The sequence below is a fragment of the Eumetopias jubatus genome, unplaced genomic scaffold, assembly GCF_037043125.1.
Source record: "Eumetopias jubatus isolate StellerSeaLion01/CBP00866 unplaced genomic scaffold, mEumJub1_p1.0 scaffold_13, whole genome shotgun sequence".
Taxonomy (NCBI): domain Eukaryota; kingdom Metazoa; phylum Chordata; class Mammalia; order Carnivora; family Otariidae; genus Eumetopias; species Eumetopias jubatus.
The window spans coordinates 55,531,764-55,551,597 of NW_028274819.1; the positions used below are offsets into that span (position 1 = coordinate 55,531,764).

The window sequence follows — 19,834 nt, forward strand, 5'->3', positions numbered from 1 at the left end:
CTCAAAAAGATTAGCTAATATCTAAGACCATGACTCAAACTTTCAAATAAGAATAGAAAGACAACTTTTTTTCAGCCCAAAAAGTAAAGGATCCTAAGAATAGTTTTTATAGGCCACTGCTTGCTTTCAGTTAAAAAAACAAAAAACAAAAAACAAACAAAAAAAACCACCTCATACTTTTGGATCTTTTAATAGCTTGTACTTTTTAGGTATTGGCAAAGCTTTTTTCCTCTTAAACATCTGCTGACATGTTAAACTAGCTTAGTTTACCAAAGTAAAAACCTTTTCTGTGGTACACCTCAAAAATTAGTCACCCTACAATGTAGTGTGTTTGAATTAAGGAGAATGTTAAACAGATGTATACGGTTAAAATAATTAGTGTGGTCTCTATAAACAACTTCTGTTCAGGGATTTGTATGTAGAGCTAACGTTTACTTCAGAATAAACATTAACAAACAGGGAAGGAAGAGAATCAGAACTTTCACAGGGCTGTACTTGACCATATCTTATAGACAAAATGAATTACAGTGCATGTAACAAAAACAGTAAAAGTATTTTTTAAAAGTTGATAGTTACAAATATGGTACGTAACAATTTTCTACTTTATTTCAGTACAATTTTCAACATACAGTCTACTATTTTTCAAGGTATTTGAAGACTTAAAACAAAATTTCTATTGACTACTTGCAAACAGTAAAATTTAAGTAAAATGCTTACATTCTTATTTTGAAAACAAAAATCAGGTAAAAAATGGTGGGTGCAAGTTCTGCTCTCTGTTGCAATCTCACTTCAGATTTACTATGCCTTTTCTTCTTTGCATCTGTCCTTCTTTTCTTCATTATTTTCCATGGTCTCTTCTTCATCTTCAACAATCCCATCCCCTTAGTATTTGTCATGTGTCCATTTTGGACTGCTACCTGATTTTTTGAAGTTAAAGCGCCCTCTGCCACGTTGAAAAGTACCACGACCTCTTCCTCTTTTGGCCCAATAATCCACACCATCATCTCTGTCATCATGAAAGGTTCCTCGTGGTCGGCTAACTCCTCCAAAGCCTTAGTATTCTTTCAGTTCATGGTGAGTTGTAAATTCTTCTTCTCTTTCCTTCTTACTCTCCTTTTCTTCTCGAGAACTGGGAGAAGAAGGTGATGCTGAAGAGGATGAAGATCGAGAATGATCTTGCTCTCTACTTTTATGTTTACCGTCATCTTTGTCAGATTTGTATTCCTTGTAATCTTTTGGAGTTTTTTCCTGCTTTCTTGATCCACTGGATTCCCTGGAGCCCTTGGAATCCCCCCGTTCTTTACTTCTTTCTTTTCTCCGACGATCAATGTCATGCCGAAGATCAGCAGAATCACACCTTAGTTTTTTATCTCCCTTTTGATTTCTTCTTTAAAAACTCTCTCTTCCCCTGCTAAACGAGTATGCTTCCTCAGGGCACTTGGAGAGATGTCAATTCTCCTGTGTATCTCAGGGCTCTTTTGCCTGGTACTATGTTCTTCGGTGGCTTTCTGATACGAAGTGAACCTCTCGTTTAGGGTCACTGCAGCTGATTTGAAGTATTGCTCTTTAACATGATGAACCAAGGACACAATGTGTGGAATAAAAGACTCTGAAGTGCTTTTGCTGGCCTGTGGCAACTTAATGCGGTCAAAGATGGATCGGAATTCTTGTTCCTTCTTGACAGAATGGACAAGTGTACTAGCAAGTAGCCTGTCTTTAGTCAAGGAAGCAGGTCTGTTAGAATCATCAAGAGGAACAGGTGCCATTTTGAGTTTGACTTCAGGACGATGAGAATCACTGGCTATCATTTTGATCCTAAGTGGGCTCTCCTCTCTGAAGGTAGACTTTTCTCCTGCATCCAGATTCTTGTGTAGAGGGGGACTGTAATCAAAGAGGTCTTTGAGCTTTTCAGACTTTACCTGCTCAGGTGACTGAGTTTCTTTCTTTACTGTTATTCTCTCAGAACTTTTGTCGTCTTCCTTGTGCTTATCTTTTGCAGTGCTAGGCCTTTCCACTACGTAGCCAGTCTCTTTAAGTTTATAATTTTTTTCTTCTCTAAATCCATCACTTTCTCTATTGCCTTTCAATGAAACTTTGGACTTGTACTTGGGTCCTTCCTCCTCAGTATTCCAGTGAGATGTAGTAGCAAAATTTTTACCCTGATCTGCAAGGACTGACTTCCTGAACTGTCTATAATCCTCTGTCTCCTCTGTGTCATCCCCTTCTGAATCATTAAACTTTTGTTTTCCAGACTCTTTATCACTAAAGTAATCTAGCGCTTCCTGATCTTCCCATTCTCCCTCTGCTCTCCCTTTCTCTGATCCTTTCTCCTTTGGAGCCTCTTTATCCCTGGTATTACCCCTATCAAGCAGGAATACTCTAGACTCTTCATCTGTGAACCTTTTTAAGAATTTTCCTGTCTTCGCAGTTTCCTGATCTCCACCATCAGGATAAAATGAAGAACGTCCCCTAGCCTCATCTCTTGGAGCATTCTGTGGTGTGATTGTCTTTGCAGGGCTTCTTCGTGAAGGGATATGATGAATTGGACTATTCTGAGAAGGTCTGTACCGACTAGATCCATTTCCAACAGAACCAGACCCAGACCTTTCAGGACTATGCTGAATGGAATGTGAATGCTGAGAGGGGGTGTTTTTTGCAGAGTGGACTGTACTGAGCATGGGGGCATCAGAGCAAGATGAACTCTGACTAGGTGGTGTAGCAATTGGTGAAGGATTATGAGGTGATCTAGGACTATCATCATAAGCTGAGAGGCCAGGCCAAATATCACCAGATGTGGCTGATGATTTGTTAAACTCATCAATAGATTCAGATGGGTCATGTTCAAATGTATCTTTCAGCTCCTCCTGTGATTTACTTTTCAAAGGACTCTCTTCTTGGGGCTCCCCTTCAGCTTTTTTGGTTTGTTTTTCCTGAGACCCTCGTCTTTTAGAGACAGGAGATTTGCTATATGGGGATGAAGAACGAGAAGAGGATGATCTTGGAAACCTAGAAGATCTATATGACCGGCGAGATCTACTTCGGGATCTTTGAGAAGAAACGGATCTTCCTTTTGGACTCCTGGAACGTGAACGACCTCGTCTAGGACTCCTAGAGTGTCTTCTATTCCAGACAGGTCTATAACCACCTCGATTATATCTACCTCCTCCTCCTTGATAATACCCTCTGCCCCTTCCTCTGTACGCATAAGGTCGTCTCATTCCTCTATTATTTCTGTAATCTCGGTGATAATCTCTAGAATAAATACGATCTCTACTATGAGATCTTGAATATGTCCTAGAACGAGACCTAGAACTGTATCTCTTCTTTCTAGAATGTGATCTTGATCTTGATCGAGAACTAGACTGTGATCTAGACTTTGATCTTGAAGAATGTGATCTAGAATTGGAGCGACCCATTTCTTTTCTCCTTGGGTTTTATGCAGGATTAAACAGTCAAGTGAAGTCTTTAAGATACTGTAAAGTTCTTCCTGGAGAAAATGTTCTGAGAAATTAAACTCTAAATTCAAATTCCTGAAACGTCGAAAGCACCGTTCCCGGGACTCCGTTGTAACTACACAGCGGCCATTTCCCGACTCAAGAACGGGAGGAAAACCATAGAGGTATCTTCGACGCGCTAGCTCATCTCCGTCACTTCCTGCAGCCCGGTATTCTTATAACGTGAACTGGGCATCTGGCTTTTGGCGCTGATGCCATTTCTTAGCAAGTCACACCCCCTGGCACCCAATGCACACATACCCCTCATGTGCTGGGATCCTGGATTCTTCAGAACAAAGTCCAAAGTCCTTGCCATGGTTGGTGGACTCCATAAGACCCACCTCATGCTAGGTTCTGTGCTTGGCATTCCAGGAAATCTGGGGATGAGCAAATAGTCTGTGTGACTTGCCCACAAGGAACTCTCAAGGAGTCTTGTGGGGGCATCAGACACATCCACATAAGATGGGTTGGACCAGTGTCAGAGGGGAGGAAAGCCCCAAGAAGGGACTCAAAGGAGGGGGAGACCCCCTCTTTTGTTTGTGAGGTGGAATAAGAACCATCTCATGGTGGAGGGTGGGAGGAGGGTCACATAAGTCAGGCTTTGAAAAGTGGGCAGGATTTCAGCAGCTGAAGCAGGAAGGGTGTTCCAGATGCAGGGAAGAGCATGAGCTTGTGTGAGAGTCCAGGGCATGGATTCAGGTAGGAGGAGAAAATGACCACCTGGCTCTGAGGCCCTCCCAGCAGTTTTTGCACACAATCCTAGTGAATTCTCCCAACTTATCTGAGAGGTAGCTGCTCCTTCCCCTACTTTGGATGAGCAAACCAGGACTTGGGGACATTAGCTTGCTGAGTGTAACTGGCCACTAGTGCCCAAGCCTGGCTCACTCTGCTGTACTAGGCTCGAAACAGCCTTGGAAAGAAGGCAGGGAAGCTGTAAATCCATTTCACAGATGAGAAAAAGAGGCTTAAGATGGAGAGAGACTGATCGAAAGGTACAGAACCTCAACTAAATTCTCCTGGCAGTGAGGCCCCTTCACCATTCAGCTCGGGACCCCAGTGGGTATGGTAGTATGGATTTCCAGACCTTGTCTTTTTTATTGAGGGCATTCAAAGCCCTTTGCAGTTAATGAATTATATGCCAGTCCATCTAGAGAATTATGTGCTAAGCATACAGAACAACAGCTTGGTGAGGAAGGCTGGGTGGGCATCACTGCCCAGCTTGGCAGATGAAGAAAATGGCCAGAGAGGCTGAGACCTGCATGTGCCACACAGTCAGGCCTCGGGCTCCCTCTGCAGTGTTCCTCCCACAGCCTGTCTTCCTGCTTTTCTATACTGCCTCCCCGAGGGTCCAAGAAGAATCTGGCTCCTAGGGGTGGTGGTGTGGAGGCGCCGGTGCCCATGGACCTGAGCCTGGTGGAGGGGACAGACTGCAGCATGCTAGGGGAACACCGTCCTCCACTTGCCTCCTTCCCATTTCCCTTTGCCTACAGAAGACCAGCAGCTGCCAGGAGGGCTCAGTTCCCAACAAGGAGGAGGCTCTCTCTGGGGCTGGAATGCATGTGCAGGTATATGCACAAGCAGCTGCCTCTCTTGTTCCAAGCCCTGGCATTTCCCTAGCCTTTCCCCTTCTCTGACGTGAGCTGGACTGCTCAGAGCCCCAGCGTCAGGAATCTGAGTGTCTGACTCTCAGAGCTCGGGAGGCCCTTGGGGGTCGTGTTCTCTAATGTCTCTTACTGGTTGTAGGAGTCCTTTCTTCAAAGCCTTTGGTAGCCACTCGGATTCTAATAGAAGAATCCTACAAGTTAGGTATTTTTACTCCACTTGCACAGTTACCAACTGAGGCCCAGACAGGTGAAATGAGCTGTCAGAGGTCATCCAGTGAGCAGAAGTGGGATTCCCACCAGGGCTATGTGACTCCGCGGCATTCTCTGGTCTTAGCCCCCTGATGCAGAGTATTTGTGATGTACCTGGGCCCACAGGGAACACTTCATGAGTTTTGTCTCATGGGCTGGGTCTCCCTGGGGAAGCCTGTTCTCCCCCTGGCCTGGGAGTTGGGTGGGAGGACTGGGGGAGGTTGAACTGTCAAGAAACTCCTTTGCCCCAGCCTCTGTTGATTAGCTCATTAACTGCAGTTGTTTCCCCCCTAGATAGGGAGCCCCAAAGGCAGGGATAGGGTCTACTGATCCTGCTTCTCTGTGTAGCCTGGTACAGGGATGGCCCAGGGCTAGAGGGGCCCAGGGAGGACCAGTTGACCAAGGAACCCCACTTGCTCAAGTGGAGAAATGGGAAATGAAATCAGAGCAGCCCTTCATGTTCTTTGGTAGAGGGTCTGGAATGCCAGGGCTGTACTGAATCTAGCAGAGAATGGGGAGTTGTTGGTGGTTCTCAAGTCGAGGAATGACACCATCAGACCAGCGTTCAGAGTATGCTGGTGCAAATGTCAAGGCTGGACTGGAAGGTGAGAGGCCAGTGAGGAGGCTGTTGGAATGGTGGAGCAAGGGGTGTTGGAGCCTGAACTCAGGCAAGAGCAGCGGCCGTGGTGAAGCTGGAACCTATTTCAGACGCAGTTCTGAGCCACTCATGGGAGGCAGAATGGATGGGCATGGACTCAAGTCAAAAGTCATACCTTGGTGGGGGGGAGGGAGGAGGCTCTAGAACTTTCATTAGTCAAGCTGTGGTGGAGAGGGAGGCCACAATGGTACGCTTAGGTGGGGGCTGCCCTGAGGCCACTGCTTCCCATCTTCCTTCCCCCTTGACTCCACCCTCCTGAATCGATACTTGAGGAAATCTAGCAGGCAGCAGAACTTTGCCAATGGCAAAGGGGAAGTTGAGAGCAGAACTCTCTCCGCTGGGGCACTTGAGTGATGGATGTCCCAGCTACATGGCCACAGTAGTAGTGCCCCATTAACGTCTGCTCGGTGCTTCTTGCATGAGGCACGGTGGTGAGGGCCTTACAGGTATTGACTAATTCAGTCCCTGAATATAAGGCTATACGGTAGTTGTCACAGTGATTCCCACTTCATAACCAAGGGACCTCAGGCTGTGAGGGCTTCAGCTAGTCATAAGACGGAAGGGTTGGGGCTGGGGTTGGAGCCCAGCTCTGTCTGACACCGCGCCTGTGCTGCTGTCCAGAGCCTCACACGTCAGGGGAGAGGTCAGGATCCCTGGAGCTGCTTGTTTACAGAGTGGATTCTCAGAGGCCGTCAGTGCCAGAGGTCCTGATTCAGGTCTGGGCTGGGGCCGGGGCATCTCTTCATGGTAACTCGGAAGCAGGGATCGGAGGACCCCATTCTGAGATGCGCTGCCCGATCTCACCTTCCTGGCAAAGCCTCCACAGCATATCCCCGCTGAGGAAGCAACCTGAGTAGAGTTCTTTGGGCTTGTAAACCTCCCTGTATGTGAGGCCAGAGGTGCCTGCAGCATCTCTAACTCAGGAAGGGGGTCCCCAGGACCCTCATGGGGAAAGGGCTCAATGCTCTGGAGGAATTCTGGAGATTCTGTGCCAGACTAAGGAGAAAGCCACTTCTTATCTATGGAGATTTGCAAAATCACAGCCGAGGCAGCCAGCAGAGAAGGGGGACAGTGAGTTGTGGGTGACACGGGTGTTGGGGTCGAGCCTCAGCCAGCCACGGTGCCCCCTCATCAGGGTTGCAGTTACCCCCTCTTGACTCGGTGGGGGAGGGACGCAATCTACCAGCTCGGTAGTGATCCCGGGCTAGTGATCCCTGTCAGCTCCTGGCTGCTCTCTGTAAGCTGCCGCGAAGGGCAGAACGTGGAGGGGGAGGGGGTGGTGGAGAATGGGTCTTACCTGTGAGTCCAGCCAGGGTAGCAGAAGCACAGGGCCGCCTTAAGGCTCCTTAGGGCTCCATCCCAGGAGGTGGCAGCAGGGGTCTAGTTGCCCCCTCGCCATTCACTGTTGTCTCTGCTGCCTCTGGCTTGGCACCTATCTTTATATGCTCCAGCTGACCTGAAACCTTACCCTACAGAAGCTTAGTTGACAGCCTGATCACCTGACAAGAGGCGGCTGGCTGGTGAGTGGCAGGGAGGTGAGGGGAAAGGTCAGAGTTCCAGATCTGGTTTAGTTCCTCTGACTTGGGTTCTTTAAAATAGCTCCTTCCAGCTGCTGAAAGAGTTACCTTAGGTAATAAGTGCATATGTGGGGATAGGGGTTGGACCAGTCACCTTTGAGAATTCAAAGGTCAAGGCCACACACGATAGGCTGGGCAGGGCTCTCCTAACATTAACAATAATAGTAACAGTTATTTCTTGGTGCCTACTATGTGCCAGGTACTTTATATATATTATTTCTGTTTTTCACAACCCTATGAGATAAGTACTATTAAGATTTTGTTGTTTACTTATTTATTTATATATATATTTTAAAGATTTTTTTTTTATTTATTTGAGAGAGAGAGAGCGCATGAGCAGGGCTTAGGGGCAGAGGCAGAGGGAGAAGCAGACTCCCCACTGAGCAGGGACTGAGATCATGACGTGAGCCAAATGCAGGTGCTTAGCTGACTGAGCCACCCAGGTGCCCAGGGTTCTGTTTTTTTAAATAACAGCTTTACTGAGATATAATTCACATACCATACAATCCACCTATTTAATGGATACAATTCAGTGGTTTTTAGTGTTCAGTTATGCAACTATCATCACAATTTTAGAATATTTTCACCACTCCCCACTTGGCCCCCCAAAATCCCTGTGTACATCAGTAGTCACTTTCCTTCTTCCCTTCCACTCAGCCCCAAGCAATCACAAATCTATTTTCTGTCTCTATAGACTTCTTTTTTTTAAAGATTTTATTTAATTATTTGAGAGAGAGCGAGAGAGAGCAAGAGTGGGAGGAGGGACAGAGGGAAAAGCAGACTCCCCCACTGAGCAAGGAGGCTCGAGCCCAGGGCTCCGGGATTATGACCTGAGGCGAAGGCAGATGCTTAACCGACTGAGCCACCCGGACACCCCTATCTCTATAGATTTCTGAACCTTTCATATAAATTAAATCATGTAGTATGTGACTAGCTTTTTTCAGTTAACATAGTACTTTCAAGATGCATCCATGTTATAGCATGTATCAGTACCTCATTCCTTTTTTATTGCTGAGCATCCTAACGTTTGCAATGCTTCCTTTACAGAGGAGAAAATGGTGTCGGGGAGGGACATGGACTTACCCAGGTCATATTGCTAGTATATGGCAGGGCCCGACCTCCAGCCCTTAAATGGTAATATCTTATTCTGGGGCCTATCGGCTGTGACCATTACCGTCTCAGACAGGACACTTGGAGGCTTCAGCACGGATACTGCTGAAGGGAGCCAAAGGCGGCTGGGAGAGGTGTGTGGAGCACAGCAGGGAGACACCCTAGCAGCTGCTACTACTGTAGGCTCCGTCAGGAGGCGCTGAGGGCAAGGGTGGGCCGCATCTGAACCCGGGACCCAGGTGACCCAGGAAAGAGGAGGGGAGGGGGACCGGAGAAGGGAGGGAGAGGGAGTGGGAAGGGAATGAACTGGGCAGGCAGAGGAGTAGGCAGAAGCCATTTCTGGACTTGGGCACAGGGCCATGGCCACAGGGCAAAGTGGTCACAAGTCCAGACACTCAAGTGCAAAGCCAGGGCTGTGTCTGTCCTCTTCCTTGGACGAGGCCCTGCCCTAACATCAGCAGCACAGGCAGTTGTGCTGGTGTTTATAAGGGAAGGGGCTGCTAGGACCGCTGGGGTTGGGCTCAGGAAGTGGGTTGTGGGCTCCAGCTGGAAATGCTGGCTGGAAGGTGGTGGGTGAATCGCAGTGGGTACGGGGGGAGGGATAAACAGCAGGAGCTCAAACAAGGAGGCCATGGGCCCTGGAGTACCCAGAGGGAGGACTTCGCTTACATTGGCCTGGGAGGCTTCTTGAGGGCAAGGCCAGGTGTGTCTGCTTTGGCTCCCTGTCCCCAGAACCCACCAGGAACTAGAAGTTCCAAGGTTGGCTGCAAGGGGCTGGGATCCGCCAGCGTCCGGGGATCAGAAACACCCATTTCAGGTCTCTGCAGAGGCGGTGCCTGAAAGGAGGTGAGGGAGATGGTGGCTGGTTGTCAAATGCGCAACTCCTGCCCTTGAGCCAGGCTGCATGGCTTGCGAGGCATTTCACCTCTGAGCTGTCACCGGGAAAGAGATCCAACTTCCAGGGGGAAGATACTGGTAAGTAACACACTCTTTTTAAGTGTAGGTGATGCTTTACAGACCCTTAGGGTGCCCTTGTGTTACCGGGGGCTGCCCTGAGCCTGGGTAGGAGGAGCCTGTGTCCTCCTGAGGCCTTATCCTAACTTGACCCCATCAGGTTATTTACAGAAGCTGGAGTAGGATTTGGAAGGAATATTCTTCACCTGAGGCTTAACCCCTCAGGCCTGGGCCCCTGCCTGCCCCTCTGTAGGTTCCATGTGGCCTTAAGGGAGGTGGGGCCCCCTGCCTTGAAAGCTCCCCCGTCAGCCCGAGAGGAAGGCGCTGGGGAGGGGGCGAGCTGGCAGGCTGGTGGCTGGGGGGGGCTGCATGAGGGGAACAAGAAAGGGCAACGGCCTGGTCGGAGGGCACTGCACCGATGTGGGTGGCACTCTGTCCCTCCTGGGGGTTCACGCATTAGCCTCTACCGTCAGGCATGTCCTGCCTGAGAGTTGTTGGCCTGCTGGCCTATTTGCTGCTTTGCTCCGGGAGCTCCAGGAGAGTGGGGGAGGAGTGGGAGGAGCTGACATTTCTTCAGCTTCCAGTAAGTGCCAAGTGCGGGCGAAGCACTTTCACAAATGTCATCCCAGTTCTCCTCACAACAAGCCCCTACAGCGCTATCCCCTCCCTTTTACAGATGAGGCAACGGAGGCTCAGATGGAGGGACAGTCAGGCCGGAGGGGGCCTATCAAGGAAGTGGCAGCGTCAGACCTGTCTCTTCCCTGTCCCCAGCAGCATGTGGCCCTGAGTGCCCTCCTGGTTCTTTCTCTGGGCTCATCCTCTGACTTAACTTTTCTAGGAAGCCCGCCCTGGTTGCTCCAGCCCACATGATCTTTCTTCATGAATTTCTCAAATTCAGAGCACCCACTGGCTACTCCCTGTGTGCAGAAGCCTTGTGACCTCTCTGGAAATGTGTGTGGTGGTTCATTTCCTAGCTTCATAAACAGAGGCAAATAACTTAACCTTGGTGAGTTTCAGCTTAACTATAAAATGGGTATCACGACCTGTAGGTTACAGAATTGTTATGAGGACTAAGCAAAATGACCCGTGCTTGGGGAGGAGACGGGGACTCCATGTTAGTGCTCCTCCAACCTTCTCTCCCAGCCACTCCGCACAGCTTTGCCCTTATCTTCCCCACAGGCCCTGTCTACAGTAGCTGCTCAGATGTTTGGAGTCTGATAGTCTTAAGCCAGAGCGATCTATCCTAGAGAGATTAGGGATTCTGAACAGACCTGTTCCAGGAGACCCCTCCACTTTGCTGATGGATCTGAGGCACAAGCAAAGGAAAAACTGGGTGTTACCCCAATCTGGACCAGTGTGATCTCTCACCAGGAAGTCTCACGGTGACCCTGGCCCCCAGTTCCAAGTGAGCTTAAGGGACTGCACGGTTTTCAAGCTTTCCTTTGGCTGTTAGAGCACAAATGGATTCCTAACACCCCAGTCCAGTGGCCAGCCCAGGAAACACCCGTGTACAGAATACCAATACCAATATGATTTTATTCAAACACAGGCAGAAACAATGACCTTCAGAGCTGGGTAAAAACAATAAGTTAAAAGCATGGTTAGAATCTCAGATAATCAGATAAAAAGTCTGAAGGAGGTGATTTTCCCCTCCTTTTCTATTGATTGATTCAACACAGCATAAAAATAATTTATATCTATAAAATACCCTTATCTGTAAGCAAATCAATTGGAGGTGGCCCTAGGTTTCCTCAGCTATGCACAACACACACAATCTTCACCCCCTCCTCTACCCCACCCAAACTTTAAGACAAAAATGGCCCGTGATATTCAGGCAGAAGGTGGGCTCATGTCAGCAGTAGGCTATCAAGGACACTGGAAGGAGGTTCTCAACTGAGAGATGCCTGCTTGGGTCCCTTGGTCAAAAGATGGGTGGTTCCACTTGGGTACTGGAATCCATTTTGTTTAGAAGGAAGAAGTTGAAATCCTAGCAGGTGGAATTTGGACTGGTTTGGGATGTTCCTCCAGGCTGCGCTGAATGGGTCTCAAGGTACCCATGGACTAGGCTGGTGGTGGTTTCAGGGTTCTCACGGCCTTGAAGGAAGCACATCTTGTGCCTCATGCAAGCTGGACAAGGCCAAAGGAGGGTGGGCAGGTGGATCCTTCCCTTTGTCTTTCAGTCTGTATTAGTCTTTCTGGGAGTATTGGGAAGAAAATATCCGTGCAATCCTGCGAGTTTCTTCCTCAGGCAAGTTGGGAGGCAGCGAGTTAGGTCTGGGACGACAAGGCCTTCTGGACAAGGCTCTGCTGGAGGCCTCACTCTTGTCCTGAAGAGGAAGAAGTCAGGTAGGTTAGCACTGAGGATATGACTCCAAGAAATGACTTTGGTTCCTCCCATAGTTTGGTCCTCTGGCTAATACTGATATAGAGCTGACTGGTTTACAAAGCACTTTACGTACCTGATCTTGTTTAACCCTCACGTCAACCCCATAGGTGTGTACATTGTTCCTATGTCATGGAGAGGAAACTAGAGATCAGGTTTAAGTAAACTCAAGGTCCCACAGCTTGGAGTGGCAGAGCCAAGATGTGAACCTTAGCTTAGACTCTGTCTATGCTTCTGGAAGAGGAGGAGTCCCCTTCCAGGACAGGTTTAAAGCTGCCTCATCCCTTCTCTTGCTGCATGAATATAGATAAGTCATTTGTCCTCTGAGTTGTAACTGTTCCACATGCGACCCTGGGAATATATCCAGCTGCCAGGGAGAAGATGTTGGTGAATCATACACTCTCAGTATGGCCCCTGGGAGTTCCGAGAGCTGGCAGGTGACATGAACCACATCCCCACGGCCCTCCTACCAAATCTTTCCCTGCCTCAGGCTGACAGGGTATCACTAATTCCCCTTTAAGGTCCTAGTGTACATTTGGGTTATGACATGGTCTTCTGGACTCCTCTATGATTCACTCTTTTGCTCATTCACCTGCTCCCCACCCCACTTTATTTTTTGTACCAGGTTCCTGCCCTGAAGGAGCTCAAAGTTATACAGGCAGCTGGCTGACAGCAAGAGGCAGTGTTGAAAGGAGATGGGAGTCGCCACCACAGGTGAACTTGGCTGACCTCAATAGCATGTAGCCTGCCCTATGGATAGATATCTCTTCTCTGTCCCCAAATCCATGAGCTGAGATCTTCACAAGCTGTTGGAGGCATAGGCAGCTCACTGTACCACTCCCCAGGCACTGAGAATCAGCTTGGTGGAGACCCCAGAGATGGAAACTACCTTCTTGCTCCTTGCAATTCTGCTAATGGGAAACTGAGGCCCAGCTAGAGTTGCTTCTGGGGTTAGCAACATTTAGTAATCCTTCCTTTCCTTCACTTAACCTTTTTAATGCCTACTGTGAGGAGACAGAAATGGAGAGAACCCAGCTTTTTTTTTTTTAATATTATATTTATTTATTTGAGAGAGAGAGCATGAGCAGGGGGAGGGGCAGAGGAGAGGGAGAAGCACACTCCCCACTGAGCAGGGAGCCCGACACGGGGGCTTGATCCCAGAACCCCAAGATCATGACCTGAGCCGAAGGCAGACGCTTAACTGACTGAGCCACCCAGGTGCCCTCAGAACCCAGTTCTTGACTTCCATAGCTCAGAGAGGACAGAGTGATCTACTAAAAAAATTAGAATAGCAGCCAGAATGGGATAAGGGGAGCAGAAGCCAGGCAATCTTGAGGATTACCTGCCAATCTGGAGTTCTAAATGCTAAAGGAGTACATAGAACCTGAGCAAACTCTCAGCACTGATAGCCCATAGTTAGGGTTGCCTGAGAACCAAGAGCAAAGTGGTGCTAGTAGAGATGAGAAGATACAGCTCCATGTGTCCTAGGCAGGCCTAGGCTAAAAGGAAAAAAAAGGAAACCTACCTTTTGCTCATGACTGGAGTACTTCCTTCCAAAATATGAGAGGCACCTCATAGCATAATGCCTCAGGTCAGGGTAGGCCAGTTGCCCAGCCACTGCCTGTTGCCCTCCCCCTCTAGACTGGATGGGTGCTCCTGCAAGACATGGACTAAGTCTGATGCTTGTGACGCCAAATGGGCCAGGTCCAAGACAGGAGCTTGGTAGCTGCAAGACCAGTGAAAGAGTGGGACCAAGCCATGGTGACCAGAGGCTGAAATTGGGTGGGGAGGAGACTGCCTCTTACAGAAGACCTCTTATTCATTCATTCTAGAACCAGTGGTTGTTGGCCTACCATTGTGCCAGGCCTTTGGTCAGGTCAAATCCTCTCAGGAGCTTGGCAAGCACATTAAGTCTCCATATACCCCTCTGTACTCCCAGTATCCAAGACTGTTGTTTCGTGAGCTATTTAGGATTTATTTATTTATTTTTAAGATTTTACTTATTTATTTGACAGAGAGAGACACGGTGAGAGAGGGAACACAAGCAGGGGGAGTGGGAGAGGGAGAAGCAGGCCTCCCACGGAGCAGGGAGCCCGATGCGGGGCTCGATCCCAGGACCTTGGGATCATGACCTGAGCCGAAGGCAGATGCTTAACAACTGAGCCACCCAGGCGCCCTGCTATTTAGGATTTAGAGGTAACACCGAATCCCCTTCCAGTCCCCTGGCTACACTGCAGACAGATCTTCTGGGTCACCAGCTGTACCTTAACTTTCCATTTCTTTCTCTGCTACAGTGAAAGGGGATGACAGAGATGTTTGTTCTATAAGCTAAATGGGAAAACAGGCCTAAGAGCATAGTCCCCTATCTCAAATCCTAAACCAAGCTTCTGTGTCCTCATCTGTCAGAAGAGAAGCACTGTTTTTAAGAGGCTCTGGTGGGTCTTGTTTTCCATCATTGAAAGGGCCAAGTACCTCAGTTCATGAAATGACCATCAAAGACCTTTGTTGGTGACTCATCAAGCCTTTCAGGAGAGAGCCTAAGATCTACTCAACCTGATCAATTTTTTAAAAATTGTAAAAAGATTTTATTTTTTTTTTTTGAGAGCGAGCGAGCGCATGCACATGCATGATGGGGGGGAGGGGCAAAGGGAGAGGGACAAGAAGGCTCCCCGCCGAGCAAGGAGCCCAACGTGGGACTTGATCCTAGGACCCTGGAAACATGACCCCAGCCAAAGGCAGACGCTTAACCGACTGAGCCGCTCAGGTGCCCCTCAATTCGATCAGTTTTTAAGGACAATTAAGTAGCCATGATTTCTGTCGCCACAGGGCTGCTCAGGCTAGAGGGGAGAAGACAGATGCCAACCTACCTAACAATCACAGAGATGAAGCTTAGAACTCGGGAGCATGGAGAAAGGAGCAATTCATAACAGCCAGGATAGACAGGGGAGGCTTCTCACAGAGGTGAGATCTGAGATGGGCAGAGTTTCAGCAGAACTGGTGGTGGGATGAGGTCATTTCACTGGAGGGAATAGCATGAGCACAGGCCTGCACCTGACTGGTTGGGCCAACATCTGCCCTGGAGCTGAATCAAGTGTGGCTGGTTCAGCCAACTTCCCAGCACCCACACCTGGACTCGCCAGCCTAGGGGGCCTTATCTTTATGGCCCAGGCCCAGGGACAGGGCTTGGCTCTGTGTACGAGGCAGGGCAGGGGTGTGGAAAGACGGAGAACAGACAGTCAGCAGCATTTGGCTTTTGTTGCCGTCAGTAGGGTCTAAAAAACATCTTGACTAGGAGTAAAGGTTCTTCCTTCATCAGAGCTGTTACTCCAAAACACACAACTTTGGAGGGGCTGGGCAGAGGTGCAACTGCTCAGAACAAGGACACCCCTAAATGAACCGAATGCTCCTCCGAAATCCTTGCATGCCCCTGCTAGAGCCCTGGGTGCCCAGGTGCCCAGAAAAGAGCAGGGCCCCAGGTTCAGGACAGATGCCTGCCTTGCTCAACTTTCACCCCCTTGTCTGGCTGCCTTCCCCTAGGCTGGGACTAGGACTTCCTTGGGGCTAGACAGTAGCAGGTTCAGCAGCCACAGCTAGGAGCAGGGGGGAAATGGGGACAAGATATCCAGACCAGGGACCTAGCCCTGAGGGGCAAATCCTAAATTTGAGCACCCAGCCCAGCTGCAGCATGGCTGGGCTCCATAAGCAGATGATGGGAGAGGAGGTGCTCTGTCACCCAGGAACTGCTTCCAGCTGGTGGGTCCTTCTTTGGCCAGGTCCTGTGATATAGTGTCTCTAAAATCTCCCTCAGGAAGGACCAGCCCTCTACTTTGGGCTGAAATGTGGTCTGGTCCAAGCCACTGTTTTCTGGGTTCTCTCCACTCTAGTCCCCAGATGGATCCCCTTGAACAGACCACCTGCTCCCAGGAAGGTGGTGGGTGCAGGTCTCCCCACTTACCCCTGCTTCAGGGTGTTCCTGGGACTTACTCAGAGGAGGCAGTGGGGTGGAGTGGAAGGAAAAATGGTCTGTGGCCAAGCCCAACTGTCCACTTGCCAAGACACACTCTTTCTCTGGGTCTCAGTGTCTTTGTTACCAAAGGGAACTAGGAACTTCTGTTTGGCCTTCTTACCCAGGTCTACTGTGAAGGTGAAATGAAATTCAGATGTGACCAAGGGTCTGGCCAGGTACATCTTACAAAACACAGAGGCTGAGCTAGAGCTAGAGCTGACGCCTGCTGCAGAGAGCAAAATGAGACCTTGCTGTTCTCAGATCTCACCCTAGGCAGAGTAGAAGTAAGGTACTATACCTCCGCAAGGCATGCCCCCAGGCCTGGCCAAGCTCTCCCCACTCCACTGCCCTCTGCCCAGTGAACCTCTGGGCCTGGCATCAGGGCACACGTTTTGTTTTTTTCCAGAGCAATTCCTTTAAGTAACATAAACACAGACTTAGTTGATGGAAACAAAGCTTTTGCAAGAGCTGAAAACTGAAAGTAAACAGCTCCCTGATTCGGGCTGGCCAGGTGGGCTTGCCAACGGATTGCTGCCTCAGAGATAACTCAGTACAGCTGTCTGCCTTCCTCAACTTTCCCCCCCTTGGCTGGCTGCCTTCCCCTGGGGTGGCTCCCAGAGTCCTCTCCGAAGGCTGGAACTAGGACCTCCTTGGGCTAAGGAGAGTTAGCAGGTTCAGCAGCCACAGCTAGGAGCAGGGGGAATGTGGGGAGAAGACACAGACCAGGGGCCTAGCCCTGAGGGGCAAATCCTAAAATTTTTTTTTTTAAAGACTTTGTTTTATTTATTTATTTTAGAGAGAGAGAATGAGAGATAGAGAGCACGAGAGGGAAGAGGGTCAGAGGGAGAAGCAGACTCCCCGCCGAGCAGGGAGCCCGATGCGGGGCTCGATCCCGGGACTCCAGGATCATGACCTGAGCCGAAGGCAGACACTTAACCAGCTGAGCCACCCAGGAGGCCGCAAATCCTAAAATTTAATCACCCAGCTCAACCGCAGCACGGCTGGGCTCCATACTCTGAGCTCACTCTGTGTTCCTGCATTAGAACTCTGGTCCCATGGTTCTCACTAACCCACATGCTCCCTCCATTCCTCACCACACCCTATTCTCTCCCTATCCTTCCTCTGAGGAGCCTTCCCCGACAACAGGCCCATTCTATAGGGACTAGAGCCACTCCCTCACCCCGGGCCTCAGTCTCCGCATCTACAGAATGAGGCAGTCTGACTAAATCAAGACTCCTTGACCCTCTGAACTCACGCCCTGCCAGGGAGAGGGGTTGAAAGTCCGGACTCCTGAGAGGGAAGGGTTAAATGCCACTCCTGGAAGAGGTCCTGGCTCCTCCCAGACTCTGGCCTCAGAGAAGCTCAGGCAACTTGAGCCCTGCGCCTGCCCAGCAGTCCTGTGGGCCCTTTCCTTTGAGGTGCCTGCCAAGTTGCATTCTGGGCCGGGCTCTTTCCCCTGACTTCTGTACACCCTTGGCCAGGGAGCTCATCTTCCAAAAGCTCTGTGTGGCCTTTATCGAAAACCCTTGGACCTTTAGGACTCTTCTTGGCACTCTGCAGAGAGCTAGGAACTTGGTGGCTCGAAGAAATGAGGCAATTCGTCAAGAGGGACATCTCCACTATCAGGCTTGGACCACAGGCTGAGGAGAGAGGATACTGGGCTCAGGAAGTTCCCTTGGGCCCCTGCTGACCTGATCTGATGATTCTGTGGAAGCTGGGTTTCTCTACCAGGACCGTGCATCTCTTAGATGCCTCTAGGCTTGAGGAAGGGAAACCAAGAGACAAAAGTTCTTTGGACTCCTGTGAGAAGAGAAGCAGACTTAAAGCCTTAAGACTCATAGACATGCAGGCCAGAGACTTCTGAGGCTACGGATCTATTACCCTTAGGTGGGGGTGGTGTGTTGCCCTGGGCCTCTCACTCAGGGTCTAAACGAAGCACACAGTCAACTGCCACAGCCTTGAAAAGTGCTTCCGTACTCCAGGGCTGCTCTGTGCGGCCTAACCTCCCAGCTCCCAGTTCCTGGTGCTAAGCTTTTGATCACGCCCCTATCCCTTAGCATTTCATCCTACCAGTTCCCCCCAAAATGGAGCAACATAAGAGGGAAGACATCTCAACAGTAATGATGATGAAAATAACAATAGCTAACACTCATATAGTTCTCTTTCTCTCTCTTAAAAAGATTTATTTAGTCACTCCTCAGGAATAGCAGCACCTGGCCCCATGCCTGTGGTTAGTCCGGGGACTTGTTCCTGCTGTGTATAGAGCCTGACCTTGGCAGGAGGGCACAGAACAAGACAAGGCCCATCTCAAGGTAAAGAACTGCCATGTAGGTCGGCAGGGAGGCCAAAGCTCCTCCAGATGACAGGTTGCTTTTGCTCTTTGCTTCTGACTCCTCTCTTACCCCGCCTGCTCTGGTCCAGTTCAACCCCCCCCCGCCCCAACCTCTAACCTCCTTTCTAGTGTACACCACTTGTACCTCCGAGTTGCCAGATTCTGCTGATTCCCTGACAGGTTTCTTTTCTCCAGATCCACAGCTTACAAAGCCTTTCCTTCATCTGTGAATTGTACTCAAGCCACTGTTGTGGCTCTGTCTTCTTTTCCCTAAATTCATTCTTTTTGTTTTGTTTTCCGTAAGTGTTACTATAGGCTGATATCCCTTGAGAGAGCTAGTGAGTGGCTTGGAGGCCAGTACCCCTAGGAACTGTGAGCTCCCTGAAGGCACAGTCTGTAGTACCGGGTCCAGCCCTTTAAGCATGACAGGTACTTGATAGAAGTTGGTGGACTGAGAAATAAAGCCCTCCCCCTGGGGAACTGTGAGCTCCTGAGGGAAGGGGCCTTCCTCTGTCTTCTCTGCACTTAGCTCAGGACTATGACTTTTTAATTTGCCAGAAGATGTATATTTCAAGTTTGAGGCCCAAATTACCTTCCTATGCTCTGGCTTACATGTGTTCAGGCCCAGTTCTGGCTCTCCTAGTCATCAGTAAGAAGTTACTGGAGGGTTCCAAGCAGGAAGTCACATGATTTACTCAACATCTTATGAGGTTAACAGATGCTGTATGGGAAATGGGCTGCCAGGGGCAAGGGCAGAAGCAGAGAGGCAAGCGAGGAGATTTCTGCAATAATCTAGGCAAGAAGTGATGGTGGTTTAGACCACGGTGGTAATGGTTGGAGTGGTGATAAACAGTTAGATTTGGATCTGTTTTAAAGACAGAGCTGCCAGAATTTCTTGGTGGATTGGAAACAGAGGTATAGGGGGGCGGTTCTAAGGGTTTTGGTCTAAACCACAGAATTAGAAGGAGAGAGTGTCTGTTAATGGAGATGGGGAAGACTGAGGAACAGCTCTGAGGAATAAAATCGGGAGTGTTAATTTTAGGTATCTGTTAGATATCCAAGTGGAGCTGTTGGGTAGGCAGCTGGACATATGAGCCTAGAGTTTACAAAAGTCTGAGCTAAGATAACCGTTAGCAGTCATCAACATGTAGAAGGGATTTAAAGCTCTGAGATCAAATTGCGTCATCTAGAAAACAAATGTAAATGGAGAAGTCTAAAGACTATGCTGGGTTACTCCTATGTTAACAAGTAGGAGAAATAAGGAAGAACCAGTAAAGGTGGCTGAGTAGGAGCAGTGATGAGGGAGGCGGAGAACCAAGAGGAACTGATGCCTTACAAACAGGTGAAGAGGGGCGCCTGGGTGGCTCAGTCGTTAAGCGTCTGCCTTCGGCTCAGGTCATGATCCCAGGGTCCTGGGATCGAGCCCCACATCGGGCTCCCTGCTCCACGGGAAGCCTGCTTCTCCCT

General features: G+C 49.4%; 1 protein-coding gene, 1 long non-coding RNA gene and 1 pseudogene across 3 annotated transcripts in view; 1 reads left to right on the forward strand and 2 right to left on the reverse strand.

Annotated features, from left to right (window-relative positions):
- Nucleotides 1-798: 798 nt before the first annotated feature.
- LOC114218731 (bcl-2-associated transcription factor 1 pseudogene) lies at nt 799-3,554 on the reverse strand (annotated as a pseudogene).
- Nucleotides 3,555-10,329: 6,775 nt separating this feature from the next.
- The window catches only part of LOC114218741 (uncharacterized), a 50,974-nt gene continuing 41,469 nt past the window's right edge, over nt 10,330-19,834 (forward strand). Inside the window, exons 1-2 of the long non-coding RNA XR_015766620.1 lie at nt 10,330-10,652; nt 12,655-12,743. This is a non-coding gene — a long non-coding RNA (uncharacterized LOC114218741). The remainder of the gene's footprint in view (nt 10,653-12,654; nt 12,744-19,834) is intronic.
- The window catches only part of C2CD3 (C2 domain containing 3 centriole elongation regulator), a 139,446-nt gene continuing 130,774 nt past the window's right edge, over nt 11,163-19,834 (reverse strand). The window contains exon 33 of one of the 2 annotated variants that reach the window (XM_028115976.2): nt 11,163-11,973. In XM_028115976.2, coding sequence (XP_027971777.2) covers nt 11,833-11,973 — 141 coding nt within the window. In that variant the 3' untranslated portion in view covers nt 11,163-11,832. The remainder of the gene's footprint in view (nt 11,974-19,834) is intronic. The other variant, XM_028115975.2, reaches the window with a different exon arrangement.